General features: G+C 46.8%; 1 protein-coding gene across 9 annotated transcripts in view; it reads right to left on the reverse strand.

Moving 5' to 3' along the window:
• LOC146772776 (uncharacterized) overlaps positions 1-23,087 on the reverse strand; it is a 209,792-nt gene that overhangs the window by 148,606 nt on the left and 38,099 nt on the right. For 7 of the 9 annotated variants that reach the window (XM_085638910.1, XM_085638908.1, XM_085638904.1 and 4 more), the window contains 2 exons: positions 18,384-18,483; positions 11,616-11,713 (listed from right to left, as the gene is read on the reverse strand). In XM_085638910.1, coding sequence (XP_085495036.1) covers positions 11,656-11,713; positions 18,384-18,483 — 158 coding nt within the window. In that variant the 3' untranslated portion in view covers positions 11,616-11,655. Of the gene's footprint in view, positions 1-33; positions 463-11,615; positions 11,714-18,383; positions 18,484-23,087 lie in introns of those variants that run through there. The other 2 variants (XR_014972283.1, XR_014972284.1) reach the window with 2 other exon arrangements.

Here is a 23,087-nt window from a genome sequence, read left to right on the forward strand (position 1 = left end):
TCCAACCAATAAAATAACTGAAAACAGACTTACCTGCTGCCACGTGTCCTGGACTCCGCTGCTCTGCTCCAGCTCCAGCCCCATCTGGACTCCGCTGGTCTGCCTGGCTCCAGCTCCCCTCCAGCTCTCCTAAGCACGAGTGAAGCCTGGAGCAGTGGAAAGGAAAACAAGGGATAGAGTTCTGGCAGTACAGAAGGTTGCTGCTGAAGCCAAGGAAAAGCAACACTGCCACCCAGTGGCCACTGGTGGTACTGCAGCACTAAGAAACCAACAAGCCTACAGCAATCCAAAGAAGTCCAGCAGCCACAGGAGACCGACGGCTCGCAGCGCAAGGGAGAAGAGGCAGCAAGGCAAGTACCGCAAGGTCTGACGGAGGCGCGAAGGTGAGCGCACGGGAACGCGACGGAGGCGCACAGGAATGTGCCAGAAGCGCAGGAACGCGACGGAAGCACAGAACTGCAAGGGTGAAGAGACAGTGTGCCACAGGGATGCAGCGCTATCCCACAGCAATAAGGAGGAAGAAAGAAGAACGGTGTCAAGCCACATCCACCCCAGCAAGGACTGCGCTGTCGCCGCATCAAGTGGAGCGAACCCTCGAGCGAACTAAAGGACTCAGCGCAGATGTACCCCGGACGCGGAAGGTACACTGCAGCGCCTACAGGAGAGGAACCCACTGAAGAGGATGGGCGCAGCAAGTATCCAACACTGGCGGGCAAGGATGTCGAGCCACACCCAGTGGCGCCAAGAAGCCACCACATCGAGAGATCATGGTACAAGGAGCAACGCTACACTGAAGATGTACCACGACGGTACGAAGAGTAGCACGCACCAGTGCCTGACAAGGCAGCGGACACAGGTAGTCACACGACGTGACACACCTCGTGAACACAGGTAGTCACACGACGTGACACGCCTCGTGAAGCCGACCAGCCAAATGGTCGCACCACAAAGGCCAAGCCGACCTGCCAAACGGTCGCACCACAAAGGTCAAGCCGACCAGCCAAATGGTCGCACCAAAAAGGCCAAGCCGACCTGCCAAATGGTCGCACCTCAGAAGCCGACTCACCAGGAGTTGCACAAGGAGGTGACCGACGCACGGGTCAGTGAATCTACAAAGCAAGAGGTCTGACGACAAGACCGAAGGTATCCTGCCAGTGATCGGCAGCGCGGACCGTCAAGTGGTCCAAGAAGCTCGAGAAGAACCAAAGCAACTGGTGAAAGGGAGAAGACCGAAGCGGACCATGAGCATGGCCCCACGAACTTCAACCGAAGTAACTGGTGACAAGGTGAAGATGAAGAGAAGGTCACGACCCTAACTCGGAATGCTGAGGAAGATGAAGAGAGTGTTCTCGGACGAGGACAAGACCAGGGGGAACACGTGCAGAGTGCGCGCGCTGCATGGAGAAGCCTGGCCAGATAAGAGAACAGAAACGGTCCAGAGTAGGTCGTGAAGCGAAGAGATGAAGAGACCAGAGTGGCACGTCCGCCACTACGAAGAAAGAAGAAATCGCAGTGGCACGTTTGCCACTACAAGAAAAGAAGAATGAAGATATCGGAGTGGCACGTTTGCCACCAAAAGAAAGGGGAAAGGAAGAGATCTGAGTGGCACGGTTGCCACTGCAACAAAGAAGAAGTCAGAGTGACATGACATCCTCACGGAGAAAGAAATAGAGGAAAGAGAGAAGAGGGTGGCAAGACTACTCACACCTCAAAGACAAGGAAGGTGACAAGCACGGTGCGCAAGTCCTGAAGAACACCCGTGGCACGGAGAAAAGACCATCTGTTTGATGATGCTTTCAGCGCACCTGGGATCTGCAGGGGTGAGCAGGCCGGACTATTCGAAACACCCACCTTTGGGGTCACACGGACACTGGACAACGCCAGCCGTGGTGACCCAGGGGCAGAGGCCTCAGGGATGCCAGTGAGAGAGCGTCCCCGCGACGAGAGATGGTCATCAGCCGCCCTCCAGCAAAGGTCCCAGGAGGATGAAGACATTGTGTGCGAAGACAGGAGCCAACAGCTACCCTCCAGGCACGACTGCAGAACCCGAGGTGAGACTTGTCGTCTCCTCTGCACCCACACGGATCGGCGTGCGAGTAACACGACACAGTACACCCAGCTCAGGACGAGCCAGAGGGCCTCAGGGATATCCCGTGGCAGGGGAACACCTGCGAGAGAGGCATCATGGTGAGAGGGGTGTCTTGCAACCAATCCGTCTTTTGCAAAACAGAAACACACGCCACAGATAAAGAAAAGGACTGGACGAAAAGACGAACGGCAACATCTAGCGGTAAACCACAAGACCTCAACTGCGTTTGTCGCCAAGAAAGTAAAGGCTAAGGAAAGACTGTGAGAACAACTTCAAGGCAGAGCCGTCAAACAGACTAGGTCCATCGAGCACCCATGACTGGTGCCACAGTGAACTGGTGATCGTCTGCGACAGGAAGAGCATCGTCCGCGACAGGAAGAACATCCTCTGCGACTCCAAGCAGCTGAAGCGTGAGCGATTCTGCAGAAGTTTGGTCACTGTATTACAACTGTGTATATCTTTCTTTCTCCCCCAGGTTGAACGTTGACGTTGGGTTTTGTTATTAAAAATTGGGAGGGATGTAGTGTCCATGCATGGACACGTTCTAGTGTTCCGACCTGCTGTACTACACTGTACACCCACCCACCACAGACGTCACTGTGTCAGGTGACGCTGGCAATAAAAGGGGCCGAGCGCACGTGCTCGTGGCCATTCCCACTATCCCCAACTATGTGTCCTGTGTCCTCCTTCACCTAGCATGTGGGCCTAGGGCCCATCCTTACATTTTATCTGGCTGCAAAGCAGCAAAGAAAGAGGACACAAAATGAAGCTGTCTGTACTTATAAGGGGGCGCTCTATTATGATCGGGGCATGCGATAGGTAACCAATATGGGTCACAAGAGGAATGTCATTTTTAGGTCTCGCCTGACCCAGCGCATGCGCTGGTCTGGCGAGACTTATTGAGAGGGCTCCAAAAAGTGCTACCAGCCTAGAGCTACAGTGCATGTGCGCGGGCGCACGCGCCGCGCTTGACTGAGATTACTTTCACTTTCGCGGCCGCTTTGATGTTTGATCGCGATCGCGATCACTTTAGCGGCCACGGCCGCTTGGCATAGCCAATAGGTCTTGCTTTTGTGACCTTATAAGTATTTAATTATGCAACTGTTGCATGGCTAAACACTTATAAGGTCCCAAAGGCGAGACCTATTGGCTATGCCAATGCTGGTTTGATTATTTAATTGTGATTAGCTGCTGAAATTTTACAGTAAAGTAAACAGAAGCAGATTCGGAGCCTCCGGTCCTGACACAGAATTAGTTTTCATAGCGCAGAATATCCTGGCGTCTGTGTCGTTATTTAAAGTAGCCCCTACACCTCTCTACAAGTTGGGCCCTGCATATATATTGTGCTGCAAATGTAAGGGGAGATGTGGTCTAACGTCTAGAGCTGCCAACTTTGGAAATGGGAAACCGGGTTCGAGTCTGGGCGTGGGCTCAACATCCTGCAATTCTGGACACATCACTCAATCTCCCTGCCCCTATTTAAAAAAATATATGCAAAGTATCTGTTTTTTATGTCCTAGGCCAAGTCTGCGCTATATAAAACTGCAAAAAAAATCTGCATCAGATTAAAAGTGGGTATTTCCGCAACATGACGTTTCTTGGCAAAATAGCCCTGTAATTGAGTAGTTCCAAGTGGCTGGAACCCGGAAGACCTAAATTTGAATCTTCGCGGCTTTCCCTAGAGACCAAGCCATGTGGTTCTGCGATGGGAAACGGAAACAAACGGCCCGCTTTGATTTGATGCCTGTGGACGGCTGAAATCTACAGGCTACGAAGCAAGGCCGTCAGGTTTCACGTCAGGCCGCGAGGCGGCAGTATTTCCACACTGCTGTCCTAATTCCACGTTAGCAATCCAGTTTTGCTGGCAGAGGCAGTTTACTGGGCGACTTGACAATTTGACAATACATGGCGTCGCATAAGAAGCTTGTGTATTTATGTGGCGTAGCCTGGAATTCAAAATGCGCCGTGGAGATATTTAGTAAAGTATCGAAGACGAGCCAAGACAAATATAGACGAGGCACGGGCGAAGGCAATGTGCCGGGTGTTGGCTGCCAGCCTTTTTGGCTTCGTCAATGCTTCGTCGGGGAGATTTTCAAACCAAAAGTGACACTAACCACCGCAATTTTTTTGCTGCTATTTTCTTTCCAGGGCAAAACTTGTTTTGTGCTGAAAAGCGCCCTCTAAGTAGCGCAAAGCATTGCTTTGTGTTACTTTGCGCCGAGGGGGCGTTCCATGGGTGGTACATGGGCGTGCCCATGCAACCACCCATGCCTTTTGACGCAAAACCATATTTACAAAGATTTGTAAACATGGTTTTGCGCTAACAGTTAACGCCCCTTCAAAGGAGGCGCCAACAGGAGAAATGCTTTCATTTCTCTGTGCTTTTCTGACTTTGCATGCGCGCTGCACTGTGCAGCACGCATACAATGTGGGAAAAGCTTTGCATCATGCCTAGCACAGTATTTTGCACAAGAAGGTTACCCTTCCTGTACAAAACCTAGGCTACACTCATGCACACACCCTAGCACTGCCACGCTAAGGTGTGTGCATGGCGCACAGCAGCTGAAATCAGTGCCGGTGTGAGGGAAAGGGGAGGAGAGAGCCATATCTCTGAAGGTATGGCGCTCTCCTGCTCCTCCCTGTCGTGCAACGCAGCACAGCCTTGCAGGGGGCTGCGCTGCATTGCACAACTTTTTTGAGAATCACCCTCGGAATGTTTTATCATGGTTTTCATAAAACTTTATTGCGGGGTAGCAGGCACCTGTTCGCCAATATAACAAAATAACCATTAGGTAAAAGCAAATCTCTCTCTCTCTCTCTCTCTCTCTCTCTCTCCTACTTTTTCTCTTTCTCTTTCTCTTTCTCTTTCTCTCTCTCTTTCTCTCTCTCTCTCTCTCTCTCTCTCTCTCTCTCTCTCTCTCTCTCTATATATATATATATATATGTTTCTGTTCCAACCCCCTTCTCCATGGGAAAAACAAATGCAAACTCCAAATTCCTGTTGCAACAAAGTGGTTTATTTCGCCCTTACACCTCCATGACGCGTTTCGGCCTCAACAGGCCTTGATCACATGACATATATATATCTATATATATATATATATATTTAAACAATCCCGATAGAATAGAGGCTGTCAGGCAGGGCGGTCCGTGCCGGGGCAATCGGCAGCCCCAAATATAACACACCACACGACTTCCAATGAGAAATCACGCACAGGACACCCAGGAGATTTGCAGTTAAAGTTGGTTTATTCGCTGCAAGCAGCGAATAAACCAACTTTAACTGCAAATCTCCTGGGTGTCCTGTGCGTGATTTCTCATTGGAAGTCGTGTGGTGTGTATATATATATATATATATATATATATATATATATATATATATATATATATATATTACCTACTGGCGGTCGCCAGTAGGTAGTTATAGTTAGGACCCCTTTTCCATAGGAAAACCTCAACATTCTATTTTGAATAACTTTGGCGCCGGTCGATGAATCCTCGCGAATTTCTCAAAATAGGTGGGGCGCTACGCTCCGCTCCTACCCTGAAAGTCTCGGGGGGATCCGTCAAGCGGGGGCTGAGATAAAAGGGGGTCCCAAAACGCGTTTTCCCCATGCATTTTTCCATAGGACCTTTAGAACGAGCTACAGCCCGAACGGCTGAACAGAATTACTCGAAATTTGGCAGAGAGGTAGTCCCTAGGTCAAGGAAGTGCCTTTTGTAGGTTTGGTGTAAATCTGTTCAGTAGATTCTGAGAAAATAGCCTTTAAATCAATATATATATCTGAGCCCGCTTACGGTACGCTTACCGTACGCTTACCGTAAGCGTACGGTGGCGTGCGCGAGCGCGATTCTGATTGGCTCTTAGATCTTAGTAAACATTCGAATCGGCCGAAACCAGGAAGCGGCGGCCGCCATTTTGTGTATTTCACTCAGAAAAAAAAGAGTGAAAACAAGAAAAGGGGGCAATGAGGAGAGTTACAGACCCCCTTACATTTGGGAGGGGGTCAAAGAAGGACTGTAAAGAACAAAGAAAACATTTATTGATTTTAAAAAAAATCACGGGGTACGCGTACGGTAAGCTTACGGTAAGCGTACGGTAGAAAAAAAAAAAAAAGGAAAATCAGATTTAAGTGTTTAGATATTAGGGGGCTCTAAAAAGAGCCGTTGTGTTTATGAAATGATTTTTTAGTGGTACCTACAAGTAAGTACCGATGCAGAGTCTAAGGTTCAAGAGGAAGACTCTGTTCCCTTCATCATTGAAGTGCACACCATCTCCTCTATAAATGTCTTGCATGTCATAACGCAAGTTGTTGTGGTAAATGGCACCCATACCATAGTCACGGAGGAAAGCAGAAACAGATTTGTTGACGTGCTTTCTTGCTTTGTCATCGCACCGTGTGCCCACCGTGCGTGCACGGCACTAACTGCGTAAAGTGGGCGCGCGGTGCGCGAAGCGCACCGCGTGCTCACTGTGCGCGCACGGTGCGCGAAGCGCACCGTGCGCGCACGGAACGAACTGCGTTAAGTGGGCGCGCACGCCACGAATGGCGTAAAGTAACTTAGCATTTAAAAAACCGTACAAATTCACTGAAAAAAACATAGGTTTCACACACGTTATAGTTAGGAATTAGCATTTAAAAAACCTTGCAAATTCACTGAAAAAACCATAGGTTTCACACATGTTATAGTTAGCGGAAATTTTACTGATAAAAAACCAATGAAATTCCCCCGTTATAGTTAGTGCAGGCAACTATAACTCACGCAACCGCAATCTTCTGCTGATGACATATGTGTCTTTATGAAAAAAAAATATTTGTAATATATGTATAGCTAAAAATGTATGGAAGAAGACATGGGCAAATAAGTGTCTAAATACAGTATTAGCATCAGCAGAGGATTGCGGTTGCGTGAGTTATAGTTGCCTGCACTAACTATAACGGGGGAATTTCATTGGTTTTTTATCAGTAAAATTTCCGCTAACTATAACATGTGTGAAACCTATGGTTTTTTCAGTGAATATATATATGTATATGTGTGTGTGTGTACACCCCATGTGAATGACACAACGACAGACCATAGGATAAACTGAGCTGGCTTAATTCCCTATAAGAAAGTATATCATAAACATATTTTTACTAAAATCAAAAGTTCTTGGCAATTGCCAGAGGTAAGACCCATTCAATGGGAGGTTAAATATACATTGGGATGGGACAGAGACAGCGTTGACGATACCTTGGCCAACTTAAAGGCACAAAGAAGAAAGACCAGAAACAGCGTGGGTAAGAATATCCAGAACAATTCAAGGAAAGTTCTAGTGGCTCCCTGGAAGCTGTGAAAACAGGGCTGGAGGTTATAGACACATGGGCGGATACGAAGGCACGAAAGAGTATAAATTAAATAAATAAATAATTCTCCCTCGGCATCGTCCGTCAAAATCCCCCCCACCCGGCCCCACCGCCCCACCACAGTTACCTGCACAGACCGCGGCTGACAGGGTGACTGTACAGAGACACAGTAAGGAGTTTATATGGCCGACCTGGGAGGTTGTAACAGATGCTCAAGAAGTCCTCTCTAACCCACCAGGCTGGGCAAGTACGCATCCTTCTCAAACCCTACACACGTCCAAGGAGTGTAAAATGGAGTAGTTTTACAGGGTGATTGAAAGTAAATCAATGAGAGATTATGCCACAAGAGGATATCGCGTAAGGGTCACAGCTGCCAACCTTGGACATGGGGAACCTGGTTCGAGCCTTGCCTCAACATCCTAAGATTCTGGGAAAATCACTTAATCTCCCTGTGCCTACAAAAACATGAATGTGTGCTTGTGTAACGTAACTGGTGCTCATGTAATGCGCTCCAATACCCTCGGGTGGAGTTTGCGCTATATAAAACTGCAAAAATAAAATGGGGTGGACATGTTGTTTTGGCGACTGAGGAAGGTTTTCAGGCTGGATAATCCCACTAAAACCTGATTATACCAAGGGTGACACCACCGACTGATGGTGAGCTGAGAGGTATCCATGTATAGACTTACTCCAACAACGAACTACAACAAACATAACTTACTCCGATTTTGCCAGAACCCCACGCAATGACAGCCCCTTGCTTCGCTCGGTTGTCAATAGCAAAATGTAACTCATTGATAGTAAAAATAGAGGCATCAGGTATTTAAAATCTTTCAATGGTAAAAGATCTTTGGGAAGATCTCAGATGTTTTTAAAAAGCACTCTTGAGTCAAAATGCAATGAAGCCGGGAGCATTGAAAACCCTGCCTTATTTCTAAGGGGCTCAGGTTATCGAACCAAGCCACGGGTAGGGCATAGATGAGGCAGAGTCATGAGGAATTTGGAATACTGAACACATGCGTGAGAGGCTCAGCATTCGAGCACAGACCTGGATTAAGGTATAGAATGTGGGTATATGCAAGGAGCTCATGGTGGACAGCTGAGACTTGGGGAGCTCTGGGGTTAGAAATAAGACACAAGGGGCATGAAGTACAGGTCAGAGGCATGCAATGCTCAGAGTTCGAACACAGGTCTGCATTAGGGAGGGCATAGTACATGGGTATATGTGAGGCTAACGGTGTAGAAGTGAGACAGCCGGAGCTTAGAAATTAGACACAAAGGGGATCAGAGTACAGGACATGGACATCAGGGGCCAGGGTTTAAACACAGACTTGGATTAGGGTATAGTACATGGGTATACGCGGAGGCTAACGGCGTGGAACTGAGACAAGGGGATCAGAGTCCAGGACATGGACATCAGGGGTCAGGTTAAAACACAGACATGGATTAGGGTATAGCACATGGGTATACGTGGAGGCTAACGGTGTAGAAGTGAGACGGGGAGCTTAGAAATAAGACACAAAGGGGCTCAGAGTAAAGGACATGGACATCAGGGGTCAGGGTTTAAACACAGACATGGATTAGGGTATAGTACATGGGTATACGTGAAGGCTAACGGTGTGGAACTGAGTCGAAGGGGATCAGAGTCCAGGACATGGACATCAGGGGTCAGGGTTAAAACACAGACATGAATTAGGGTATTGCAGATGGGTATACGCGGAGGCTAACGGTGTAGAAGTGAGACAGGGGGAGCTGAGAAATAAGACACAAAGGGGATCAAAGTACAGGACATGGATATCAGGGGTCAGGGTTTAAACACAGACTTGGATTAGGGTATAGTACATGGGTATACGCGGAGGCTAACGGTGTGGAACTGAGTCGAAGGGGATCAGAGTCCAGGACATGGACATCAGGGGTCAGGGTTAAAACACAGACATGAATTAGGGTATTGCAGATGGGTATACGCGGAGGCTAACGGTGTAGAAGTGAGACAGGGGGAGCTGAGAAATAAGACACAAAGGGGATCAAAGTACAGGACATGGATATCAGGGGTCATGGTTTAAACACAGACATGGATTAAGGTATAGCACATGGGTATACGTGGAGGCTAATGGTGTAGAAGTGAGACGGGGAGTTTAGAAATAAGACACAAAGGGGATCAGAGTACAGGACAAAGACATCAGGGGTTAGGGTTTAAACTCAGACGTGTATTAGGGTATAGTACATGGGTATATGTGGATGCTAACGATATAGAAGTGAGACAGGGGGAGCTTAGAAATAAGACACAAAGGGCATCGGAGTACAGGACATGGACATCAGGGGTCAGGGTTTAAATACATACATGGATTAGGGTATAGTACATGGGTATACGCGGAGGCTAACAGTGTGGAACTGAGACAAAAGGGATCAGAGCCCAGGACATGGACATCAGGGGTCAGGGTTTAAACGCAAATGTGTATTAGGGTATAGAACAGGGGTATACGTGGAGGCTAACGATGTAGAAGTGAGACAGGGGGAGCTTAGAAATAAGACACAACGGGGATTAGAGTTCAGGACATGGAAATCAGGGGTCAGGGTTTAAACACAGACTTGGATTAGGGTATAGTACATGGGTATACGCGGAGGCTAATGGTGTGGAACTGAGACAAAGGGGATCAGAGTCCAGGACATGGACATCAGGGGTCAGGGTTTAAACACAGACTGGGATTAGGGTATAGTACATGGTTATACGCGGAGGCTAACAGTGTAGAAGTGAGACAGGGGGAGTTTAGAAATAAGACACAAATGGGGACCAGAGTACAGGACATGGACATCAGGGGTCAGGGTTAAAACACAGACATGGATTGGGGTATAGCACAAGGGTATACGCGGAGGCTAACGGTGTGGAACTGAGACAAAGGGGATCAGAGTCCAGGACATGGACATCAGGGGTCAGCGTTAAAACACAGACATGGATTAGGGTATAGCGCATGGGTATACGCCGAGGCTAAAGGTGTGGAACTGAGACAGGGGGAGCTTAGAAATAAGACACAAAGGGGATCAGAGTCCAGGACATGGACATCAGGGGTCAGGGTTTAAACACAGACTTGGATTAGGGTATAGTACATGGGTATACGCAGAGGCTAACTGTGTGGAACGGAGACAAAGGGGATCAGAGTCCAGGACATGGGCATCAGGAGTCAGGGTTAAAACACAGACATGGATTGGGGTATAGCACATGGGTATACGCAGAGGCTAACGGTGTGGAACTGAGACAAAGGGGGTCAGAGTCCAGGACATGGACATCAGGGGTCAGGGTTTAAACACAGACATGGATTAGGGTATAGTACATGGGTATATGGTGAGGCTAACGGTGTAGAAGTGAGACAAAGGGGATCAGAGTCCAGGAAATGGACATTAGGGGTCAGGATTCGGACACAGGCATGGATTAAGTTAAAGAACATGGGTATACGCGGAGGCTAACGGTGTAGAAGTGAGACAGGGGGAACTCTGAATTTAGAAATAAGACACAAAGGGGATTAGAGTACAGTACATGGACATCAGGGGTCAGGGTTTGGACACAGGCGTGGATTAAGGTATAGAACATGGGTATACGCAGCAGGATGACAGTGTATACTGAAGATAAGCACATGGGACACAAAGGTATAGAACACACACTCACAAGGTTCACTTTAGCAGGGAATAGAACAGACTCCAACTCAACTGTAATTTATCTCAGAACGCGGCTCGCCAGTGAGCTGAGACAGAAAACTGGGCAAGGTTAAGTAGTGACAACCACGACTCTTATCTCCCTTACCCTCTGCTGCAGCACTAATGTGCTTAAACATGGCACACAGATGCAGCAACATAACTGGAGCATCCCTCTGGCTGTCATGCATGACACCTAGCACTTCTCACACAGGTCACACTACAAATAAATGCTCTATCTCAAAAACACCAGCAGTATGAACATGTTGTATACATGAGTTAATACTATGCAGTACACACCAACAGAGGCACAGAGCTTAAAGTTTCAATCTCGGAGACATGGGTCAGAGGGTATATGACAGATACTTAGTGGACTTAAGTTGGATGGAAACCCAACACAGGAGTGCAGAGTATAGAAATAAAGACACTGTGTACAGGGCATCATAGATGGAGAGTCCCAGAGGCAAGCAATGCCCTCAGTAATACCTTACCTGTTCCCACTTTGCACTCCTCTTTCTGCTTCCACTAGGCTCAGTGGCCCTGCTCAGGGGCCCCTGCCTCCACAACGGCGTCTGTTGGACACAGCTTCCTGAAAACATGGGGACAACAAGAGACACAGCAGTCAAATCCACGCTTTCCGCTTATCGCTTTGATGGATGCCTGGTAAAACAAACACACCAACCCCTACACCCACTAGTATCTCGTCAACGTTCCTTGGCACTGGGCTCTTAGCCAGTGCTAAGTGGTAAAAAATGAAGTGCCAGGGCTCTCGCCAGGAGGCTACTGCAGCTTGCATCACTTATTGCCCCTGCCAGCGCTGCCAATGATGGTGACACAATTTCTAACCATCAAACTCCTACATGTGTGACAATTTGGACTATTTCAGGCCCCCAATGCTATAAAAATGACTTGGATGACAGGTAATAGTCATATTGAATTAATAATTAACTGTTATTGTGGTCATCTCTAAATGGGAAACAACCATTACACCGCATGCGTTACAACGCATAGGGATTACAACGCGTTCGTTACAACTACAGTGTTGTTACATCGCAGTATCATTAGAACGCAAGTCGTTACAACGACTTGCTCTAGATGGCGCTCTAAACTAAGGAATAGTATAATTTACTGTTCCAACACCTTTCCTACTGTTGCACACACTGGAGTTGGAATAGTAAATTATACTATTCCTAAGTCCAACGCACCATCTAGAGCAAGTCGTTGTAACGACTTGCATTGTAATGGTACTGCGATGTAACAACACTGTCGTTGTAACGACCGCGTTGTAATCGCATACGTTGTAAACGCATGCGATGTAAACGACTATATCCTCTCTAAATTGGCCAGTCAGCGCCACCTTGTGGCAGACTGTCATAAGCACTGACAATTAAGTGCTGTGCCGAGCACCGGAAACCCCCGGCTCAAATTAAGCACTGCTCTTAGCCTTTCCATGTTTAAGGCAACATGTTCCTGATGTACACTTTTATAGATAACAAAAAGATGAAAACCAGGCTGGCAATATGTTATCTCACACTCTTTTAAAATTCCTGCCACGGGCTGGCAGAGGTACATGTGTTAGAGGGCGATTGTGGTTTTTAGGTCTGGCTGAACATTGAAACTTTCACCAGAGGTAATATGATCAACTAGATAAAAGAGTTTTCAGAAGTACTACAGAGAGGGGCTGGTAGCCAGGAGCATGTGCTCTTATAGGATAGAAGTTGTATGCTTCCACAGAAAAAAAAGTGTTTCTCCGCCACGCAGCTGTGATTATGTTATTTATCCAGCTGCCTGAGAAAACAGCAGCATGGCTGCCAAAACTTGAACTTTCAGGGGCACACACATGGCATTTTGATGCTGTTGAAGCATCTTAGATAACTAGATAATGTTTCGTGTTTGGTTTTCTCCGACAGCATGACAGATGGGAGGAGGGCAGCCACATTGAATGTATTACCGTCCCAGCACCTTCCCCTTTCATCATTAACTTTAGACTTCAGAGTGCTGTTTTATTTTGTGAGAACAGTATGGGATGCCAAGGCCTACACTAAGCTACATTGATGTTTAGGTCTGGCTTCACAGTCAGTGAACCGGTCGCCTGACCATATGTTATAAACAAAAAGACCTTTCAGAGTAGTACTGATAGCGGCGTATACTCCACCCACATGTTGGTTCCCCTAAGTACATAATTTAATTGGGCTAAACTTGTGTGCTTTCACAGAAATACTTCTTGTATTGCATTTTTTGGCTTGTGGCAAAGTTGACACTCGATACAGCATAACTGACTTGGTTATGGTGGCAAGCCAATGGTCATGGCTATAGGACTGATCTGTTTATTATGACATATTTATTGTGAAAAGCACATGTTAAAGTCAAAGGGCATTTATGTGTGACTTGGTTTAACTCTCTATTAAGGCCCACAGATAGGTATTTTGTTCCATGGCATCTAACAGATTAACATCATAGACAATGGCTTTGGAGTTGGCTCCCCCTGGTGACAAACTGTGGATATTGAAGGTTGGCTCCGCGAGAATCCTTCTTATGTCCTCCTGCAGGAGGCAGTATTTTGCTTCGCCAGCTGTCAGTTTGAATACATTTCTGATTTTAAACAAATGTATAAAGAATATACACTTCAAGATGGAAACAATCCAAAGGGAAATTTCAATGCTTCCATTGAAAAGCCTCATGGTAATTATAGACTTAACTGACTCATATTTTCACATTCCTATAGCAGTCGAGTGCCCATAATTTTTTATGTTCTGTGTTTTTGGCATCCGCAGTCAGTTTCCATTGTTGCACTTTGGAATCAAATCTGCCCCCGGCGTATTGACGAAAATGATGTCTCCCCTGGTAGCCTGTGTCCATCTTCAAGGTCTGCTAATTTTTCCATATCCTGACGATGGGCCTTGGTGGCCAGGACAGAGCAGGAAACCCTAGAGGGAGTCAGACTCATGGAGTACTGTCTAAAGCCTCATGGTCTCATCCTGAATTATGCAAAATGCCAATTCATTCCCTTCCAGAAGAGGCTTTTCATAGGAGCTCTCGTCTATACTCTCGAGGGTATGGACTATCTTCCTCAAGGCAGAGTGGAGAGGTTGAGGCAGACCTTAAGCCAGCTGCTCAAACAGGACAAAGCCTCAATAAGGTTTTGGTTGATGGTTTAGGGGCACAAGGCCTCATTTGTCTCCCTAGTTCCATGGGTGAGATTGCATACGAGACCTCTATAGGAACATCTGCTCAAATTCTGCAGACCAGCATCACTGAATTTTAAGAAGAAGATTCTTATTATAAGACAAGTCTCAATGCAACTTCTGTGGTGTCTCAAGAGTTCCTCCTTTTCAGGTCGAGCTTTGACAGCGCTTGCGCTGTCTGGAAGATCTGTTGTATGTACTTTGTGGGCTCTGGAGATCAGCCCCTGGACTTGTCTACTTTCGCTTAGGAACTTTTTTTCCTGTGCAACTACCTCCATTTAACTGTCTTGATAGAAAACGACCAGTAGAGGTTAGTAAAATACCAGAATTGCTTTCTGCTTAGGGACTTTATTTTTTCATTTTCTGGAAACAGCCTGTATTTAACTTTCTTGATAGAAAACAAGCAGCAGAGGTCAGTAAAATTCCAGAATCACTTTAGCATTCCCTAAATTCCAGGCCATAGAAACTTGCCTTCCATGAGCACCCGTAGACAATAATATTTTTTTCAAATCTTGTATTTTCACTGATATAACCACTGAAGGCCCTGATTTTATATTAAAAACAGAGCTTTGGCCAATACCATTTCCCGCTAATATGCAGTATTTCTCTACATGTGTTCCCATACCTGGTGTGTTCCGCAGTTTGCTGCTTACTATCCCTCCATGTTAAAGAACAGTAGATGTTTCAGCACCCAGGCTAATGTGCTGCATAGCTAAATACATATAAGGTCCCAAAAGTGAGGCAGATTGCATTGCAAATGCTTGTTTTAACCTATTTCTATTCTGAATTTCACCATATTACCAAAGCTGACATTTGCCATGGTGAAACATGTGAATCAACTGCATTAAGTTTATCAATTTTCCCCTTTCATACCCTTCGATGCCCCCACTTCCGGGGCCTCCTCTCATCCCGCCCCTCTCAATCCCGTCCAATCTCTCTCTCCGTATCCAGGAAATCTCCCGTGGGTACGGTTGGTTCTGTCCTCATCATCCAAGAGCTCCTATTTGAGCAGAGGGTTTCCATTGAACCCCAGTCCTCCTCTCATTCTAACGACCGATGCCAGTCTAGCAGAATGGAGAACAACACTGGGGAATCATACAGTGCAAAAAAGATGGTCATGGAAACAGAAACAAGATTCTATGAATAGGAGAGAATGTCCGGAAATCTAGGAAGCCTTGAAAACTTTCCACAGCACTCTCAAACAGAACCATGTCTGGTCCAAACAGACAAGTGCTGATGGTGCTGACCATGCACACCAACAGGTGGGGGTGGAAATCGCCCTTAAATCTGGAGGCAGTGAAAATAGGGATTTTGGCAGATACATCACTTCTATCCCCGACGGCCGCATACTGAGTCGACCTGTGCCTCTCACAGCTGACATTCAAGGAGATATGTAGCAGAATCAGGGAACCAATCTTGGACCTCCTCTTCATGTCCCCAAGCAACACGCAGCGGAAGAGGTTTGGCACACTGACTCCTACTTCGGTTAGAGTGGATGCTCTAATGTAGGGTGACCAGGCGTCCCAGATTTGCCCGGACAGTCCTGGATTTTCACCAGCTGTTCCGGCAGTTTTTGGCAATTTTGGCTCATGTCCCGGTTTTTAGAAGGGGTCGACTGAAACCAGTGAGAGGCACTTATTGGGAGTTCCAAAGTTGTGCTAGTTAGCAGCGGTTATAAGAAAGCAATTTAATTAACAGGTATGATGCTGGTTTTAGAAATTACATTTTATTTATTTTCTTAGTGCTTCTTCTGTGTTCCTATGTTGATAAGAGTTGTCATTCTGCGCAGCACCGTTGATGTAAAATTGTAGTCCTTCTTCTATTTTTTAAAAATGTCCCGGTTCTTGGTTGTCAAGATCTGGCATCCCTACCAAATGACATATTGGCCCCGCAAACGTCTTTATGCCTTCCTCCTTTACCATAATTTCCAAGCTGTTACTGAAATTTAGAATTTAGAGAGAAAGGTTTGATGTAGTGGTGGTGTTTTATTCTAGCCAGGAAGATCCTTGTGCCCTCGTCTTCTCTCAATATCTCTAGTTCCTCGTTTGTAAATTCCAATGTTTCCTTCCCCTCTGGTCAATGAGCCAGTGATTCCCTACACTAACTCACTTTCTCTTTCGTTTTGGAGGTTGAAAGGGCGGGTTCAAGAAAAGAGGGGTTCCTGATAATTTGGCCTTGATATTTCAGAATTCTAGACACATTGTCTTCATATTCTCGACATTGGAAGAATTTCCAAACCTGGTGTTTAGAGAAACAGAGCTCCCAATTGATTGTGAGATTGGCACAGAACTATAGTTTCTGTTTTATGGTTATAAATAGGGTTTATCAGTGGCAAAGTTGAGATCGCAGTGGGCAGAGCCTTTAAAAACCAGGAGGGTGGGTTTGTGACAAATGAGACTTAATTGTTAGACATCTGAGAGGTTTCTACACCTCTAGACCTGTGATTCTCCTATTATTAACTCCTCGGGTTTTACATGTGGTCCTTAAAGCTTTGTAAAGTTTCCCTTTCGTATCTTTATCAATGGTGAAGCTTAAATGGCTCACATTAAAGATGGTATTTCGGGTGGTAAATTAGGGGCTTTGTGTAAAGCTCCAGGCTTGAAGGTTTTGGAAGCTGGAATAATTTTGAGAATGGACCCAGGTTTCCTAACAAAGGTACCTTCTTTGGGCCATAGGGAGCAGGAAATGTGTATTCTTGCTTTTTTTCCTAATTCCTCTTCTCATGATGAAACCCTTACTCATTCTCTGGACATGAAGAGGGCAGTTTTGATGGACTTAGATCGTACCAAGAGCTTCAGGGAAACAGATAAGCTTCTTGTTACCTTTTGAAGTATAATCCAGGGATGTAAAGAGTCTAGGATTAAAGTAAGCAGATGGATTTGAGAAACACTTTCAATAGTTTGAGTCTTCCAATGTTACTTCACCGGTGAATTTTAAGGGCTGTTCCACAAGAGGTGGGCTGACTTTAAAGGGGTTTTCTTATCAGAGATCCATCCAGCAGGAACCTGGGCAACTCCTCACACCTCCCTGAAACATTACAACAGGACTTTAAGTGGGCCGGGTCCTGCCGGTACTCAGCACCGGCAGTTCTTAAAAGCAGGTGACGAGACAGGTCCCTATCGGGCTCTCCATTTCTGCCCTCACCTTCAAGTTGGAAAAGGAAATCTTACCTCTGCAGCAGTACCACTGCTCAAAGACTTTGAGGTAACTTCACAGAGACTCGTTTCAGTTCTTTCAGTCTCATCGTTTCAGAACTGAAGCATTTTCAATGTCATATACAAGGAAGCCGTAGTTGTTGCTGAATTATCTTATGCAGCTAACAACCATTGACAAAGCTAATAGCCATGGCTTGTTGTAGGTGTGATTTTGGTTGTTGTATTATATATCTGGATCCAATGACAAAAAGCAGAAAAATACCAGTGGGGCGGCACACTATGCTAAGCACGCATTTTTAGTTTACATGTTTTTAAGCGACGTCCTAAATTACATCGGCCATGCCCCTTGAGAGATCTCCCAGTTTTTTCATCCCACTTAAAACCCTGCATTACAAAATTCAGGGAGTGGGCCTGGAGGAAAATAGTTTTGGTCACAAAGTTTCGGAATGAAGATTACCAGTGAGTAACCAGGGCAGTACTTGTGACCTTGAGCAAATCCCTTAACGGGGCAGTGGTTCTGGTCTGCCGAAAATGGGATAACTGCAAAGCCTGGTGGCCACCTGCATTTCGAGGGGCGTGGCTATCAACTGTGCAGCATGTGCAGTGTCGCTGCGACTCGGTACAGTAAGCGACCCTCTGCACCCCAATTGTGGGCGTTTTATGTAATGCTCAGCACGGGGGTATTAGATAAAATGTCCATGCTGGCATTAGGAGCATGGCACCCTGCTGGGCTGGCGGGAATAAGTGGCATTCAAAGGTGGACATCAAGGCCGGCAAATCTCAGCATGTAGCGGTGCTGTTAATTAATTTAAAAAAATCTGGGTGGGCGCTAAGTCCAGGTCAGAGTGGGTGCTATCAAGAAGTATTGCAGGATCAAGTTTCACTCATGGAAACTTTAGAGTCCACTGTCTATCCTTACCGAGCTTCCAGCAAGCTGCCGACCGCCACGCGCGCACACTGGTCTCGTGCCCGGGCCTTCAGCTGACGTACGGTCTTCTCCAGCTCCTGGATCTTCATTTCTATTCATGCCAAGGGAACATGAAGTGAGATTCGTCGTCCTTATTTCATTTGTAACACCCGCGCATGCGCACAAAAACACACACCGTACCATGCAAGCAGCGCCAGGCTCCAAGCACCCCAACACCCTGGGTATGGTAAGGGCTGCTAGCTTACCTCACCTCACACACAGGAATAATACTCTCCAGGAGTTGGAGTGCATGTTTCACAAACATACAGAGGTGTGGCACACAACACAGACGCACCGACACAGCAGCAGCACTGCAAGTTCCCTTCTCTCTCTCCCTCTCTTTGTCTCTCTCGCTCTTTCCCTTTCCCACTCACATATGCACAGGCATATTATTGACAGCTGAAGGCCAAGCTTCCCTCTCACACAGTGCAAAGTGCACTGGCAGCAGCAGAGCAAACGCCTCCCGCCGAAACCAAACAGGTGCAACACGGGTAGCTGAGGTGAAACGCTTCCTCACACAGAAATAAGACCACAAAGTCTGCAGGCAGCGGCGTTTGGCCCTCTTACACATACAGGCGAGGTACAGCCACACATGCCAACATTTTGAAGCTGGTAAGAGGGAGTTTTTGAGACAAAAAAACTTGTGAGAAATGAATTTCCTCATTGACTTACATTAAAGTGAAAGAGATTTTAGGTGGGAGACACCTTAAATGAAGCCATTTTGGGGTTAAACAAATCAAGAGTCTCCCTCCTGAATGGGGTTTGTTGAAATGTATGGGGACAGCACAGAAACTTGTAGTACCGCCGACTCTTGAATTCACAGCACAGGAACATCGTTTGAGGCAACAGTGCAAGCTACACTCACATGAGGCAGCTGTGAAAGCTTCCTTGTACTCAGAACAGGTACAGCGTAGGCAGCATAAGTGCAAGCTTTCCATACACACATACGGCAGCTACATCACACAGCAGACCTGCAAGCTTTTCTCATACACACAGTAGTTACAGCAAACTACAATTGTGCAGTACTCTCTCAGACACACAGAACTGATACGGTGAAGGCAGCTGTAGTAAAACGGTATGGACAACAGCGGTGCAAGCTTCCCTTACACATATTCAGCAGTTTCATCAAACAGCAGACCTGCAAGCTTCTCTCATACACACAGTAGCTACAGCAAACAACAATCGTGAAGTACTCTCTCTGACACACAGAACTGATACAGTGAAGGCAGCTGTAGTACAACGGTATGGACAACAGCGGTGCAAGCTTCCCTTACACACATACAGCAGTTACATCAAACAGCAGACCTGCAAGTTTCTCTCACACACAGCAATTACAGCAGACAACAGTTGTGCAGGAGTCTCTCAGACACACAGAACTGATACAGTGAAGGCAGCTGTATTACAATGGTATGGACAACAGCTGTGCATGCTTCCCATACACACATACAGCAGTTACATCAAACAGCGGACCTGCACGCTTCTCTCACATACAGCAGTTACAGCGAACAACAGTTGTGCAGGAGTCTCTCAGACACACAGAACTGATATAGTGAAGGCAGCTGTAGTATAATGGTATGGACTACAGCGGTGCAAGCTTCCCTTACACATATACAGCAGTTACATAAAAAAGCGGACCCGCAAGCTTCTCTCATACACAGTAGTTACAGCAAACAACAGTTGTGCCAGAGTATCTCAAACACACAGAACTGATACAGTGAATGCAGATGTAGTACAACGGCATGGACAACAGCTGTGCAACTTCCCACACACACATACAGCAGTTACATCAAACAGTGGACCTGCAAGCTTCTCTCACACAGCAGTTACAGCGAACAACAGTTGTGCAGGTGTCTCTCAGACACACAGAACTTATACAGTGAAGGCAGCTGTAGTACAACGGTATGGACAACAGCGGTGCAAGCGTCCCTTACACAAGTACAGCAGTTACATCATACAGTGGACCTGCAAGCTTCTCTCACACACAGTAGTTACAGCACACAACAGTTGTGCAGGAGTGTCTTAGACACACAGAACTGGTACAGTAAAGGCAGCTGTAGTACAACAGTATGGACAACAGCAGTGCAAGCTTCGCTTACACACATACAGCAGACACATCAACCAGTGGACCTGCAAGCTTCTGTCACACACAGCAGTCACAGTAAACAGCAGGTGTGCAGGAGTCTTTCAGACACACAGAACCTATACAGTAAAGGCAGCTGTAGTGCAACAGCATGCACAACAGCTGTGCAACTTCCCATACACACATACAGCAGTTACATCAAACAGCGACCTGCAAGCTTCTCTCACATACAGCAGTTAGAGTGAACAACAGTTGTGTAGGAGTCTCTCGGACACACAGAACTTATACAGTGAAGGCATCTGTAGTGCAACAGCATGGACAACAGTGGTGCAAGCGTTACTTACACACATACAGCAGTTACATCAAACAGTAGACATGCAAGATTCTCTCACACACAGGAGTTACAATGAACAGTTGTGCCAGAGTATCTCAAGCACACAGAACTGATACAGTGAAAGCAACTGTAGTACAACTGCATGGACAACAGCTGTGCAACTTCCCATACACACACACAGAAGTTACATCAAACAGCAGACATGCACGTTTCTCTCACACACAGCAGTTGCAGCAAACAACAGTTGTGCAGGAGTCTCTCAGAAACACAATGCTGATACAGTGAAGGCAGCTGTAGTGCACGGGTATGGACAAAAGCGGTACAAGCTTCCCATACACACATACAGCAGTTACATCAAACAGCAGATCTGCAAGTTTCTCTCACACAGCAGTTGCAGCAAATAACAGTTGTGCAGGAGTCTCTCCAACACACAGAACTGATCCAGTGAAGACAGCTGTAGTACAATGGCATGGACAACAGCAGTGCAAGCTTCCCTTAAACATATACAGCAGTTACATCAAACAATCGGCCTGCACGATTCTCTCACACACAGCCGTCACAGCAAACAGCAATTGTGCAGGAGTCTCTCAGACACACATAACTGATACAGTCAAGGTAGCGGTAGTACAACAGCATTGAAAACAGCTGTGCAAGCTTCCCAAACACATATATAGCAGTTACATCAAACAGTGGACCTGCAAGCTTCTCTCACATGCAGCAGTTACAGCGAACAACAGTTGTGCAGGAGTCTCTCCGACACACAGAACTGATAGAGTGAAGGCAGCTGTAGTACAATAGCAAGGACAACAGCAGAGAAAGCTTCCATTACACATATACCGGAGTTACATCAAACAGCGGACCTGCAAGCTTCTCTAACACACAGCAGTTACAGCAAACAATAGTTGTGCAGGAGTCTCTCAGAAACACAGAACTGATACAGTGAAGGCAGCTGTAGTACAACGGCATTGACAACAGCGGTGCAAGCTTCCCATACACATATACAGCAGTTACATCAAACATCAGACCTGCAAGCATCCCATACACAAAGAACAATTACAAACGAGCCAGCTACAGTAATAACTTCCATCACACCCAGAGCTGATATCGTGCTGACAATAGCAGCAGGGGTATATCACAGGCCCCTGTGGCTCCTGTGGTGCAGAGGCCCCAACCATTCAGCGACCCCCAACCCAGTAGGAGTGGACCTATACCACCCAAGGCCAATTCATATTTCTGTGATATGGGAGACTCTGGGGCCCCTCTTCACATTCTGCAAGAAGGCCCCATCATTTTACATTACTTCACTGAGCAGCAATGCAAGCTTCACTCACACAACAGGTACAGCCTGGGCATCCATCACAAACATGTAAGAGGTGCAATATAGGCATCAGCTGTGCAGGCTTTCCTCATACACACATACCGCAGTTACGGCAAACAGCAGAACTTCAAGCTTCTCTTACACACCATTCACAGACTCTCACAGAACTAGTATAGTATAGGCAAATGTAGTCGAAGTGTTTCTTACACAGAAGCAGCTACAGTGTGGACAGAACCTGTGCAAGCTTCCTCCACACACAGAACAATAATAAAAGAGGCAGCTGCAGAAGAATCGTCCCCATACACACATAGTCAATATAATGCTAACAGTAGCAGTGCAAGCTTCACTCACACAACAGGTACAGCCTGGGCTTCCATCACATACACATAAGAGGTGCAGTATAGGCATCAACTGTGCAAGCTTTCCTCAAACACACATACAGCAGTTAAAGCAAACAGCAGAACTGCAAGCTTCTGTCACGATCCGGCTGGATACCTGCACGAGTGGCGAACTCACCAGAAACCAGGAAGAACTACAAGTCCCAGGCGCCCCGGCAGTCCACGAGTCACCTTGTGGGTGTGTCCCGGGAAGTACAAATACACGTCCTCTCCCTCACGTCCAGGCCGATTATTCCCGGACGTATCCTGAAGAGCTACAGCAGTACGGGTTCTCCGTGAACTCGTCCTTGTGCCCGACTACAGAGATACGACGCCTCGACCCCTTTTGAATCTCCCGCCTTTCCCGGCGTCCGCCTACGTCCTTCGGAACTGACCGGGGAAAGGTTTCCTGTTCTTGGCTCCCGTCTCCCACGAGAGACCAGAGTGGAGGCACCTCCCAACGGTGCCCTTCGTCACCCGCGGAGTACCGGAACGAGTACTTCCGCCTTGGCTCTCCACGCCTCCCGGCTCCTCCGCGAGACGAGGC

The sequence above is a fragment of the Triturus cristatus genome, chromosome 12, assembly GCF_964204655.1.
Source record: "Triturus cristatus chromosome 12, aTriCri1.1, whole genome shotgun sequence".
Classification (NCBI taxonomy): domain Eukaryota; kingdom Metazoa; phylum Chordata; class Amphibia; order Caudata; family Salamandridae; genus Triturus; species Triturus cristatus.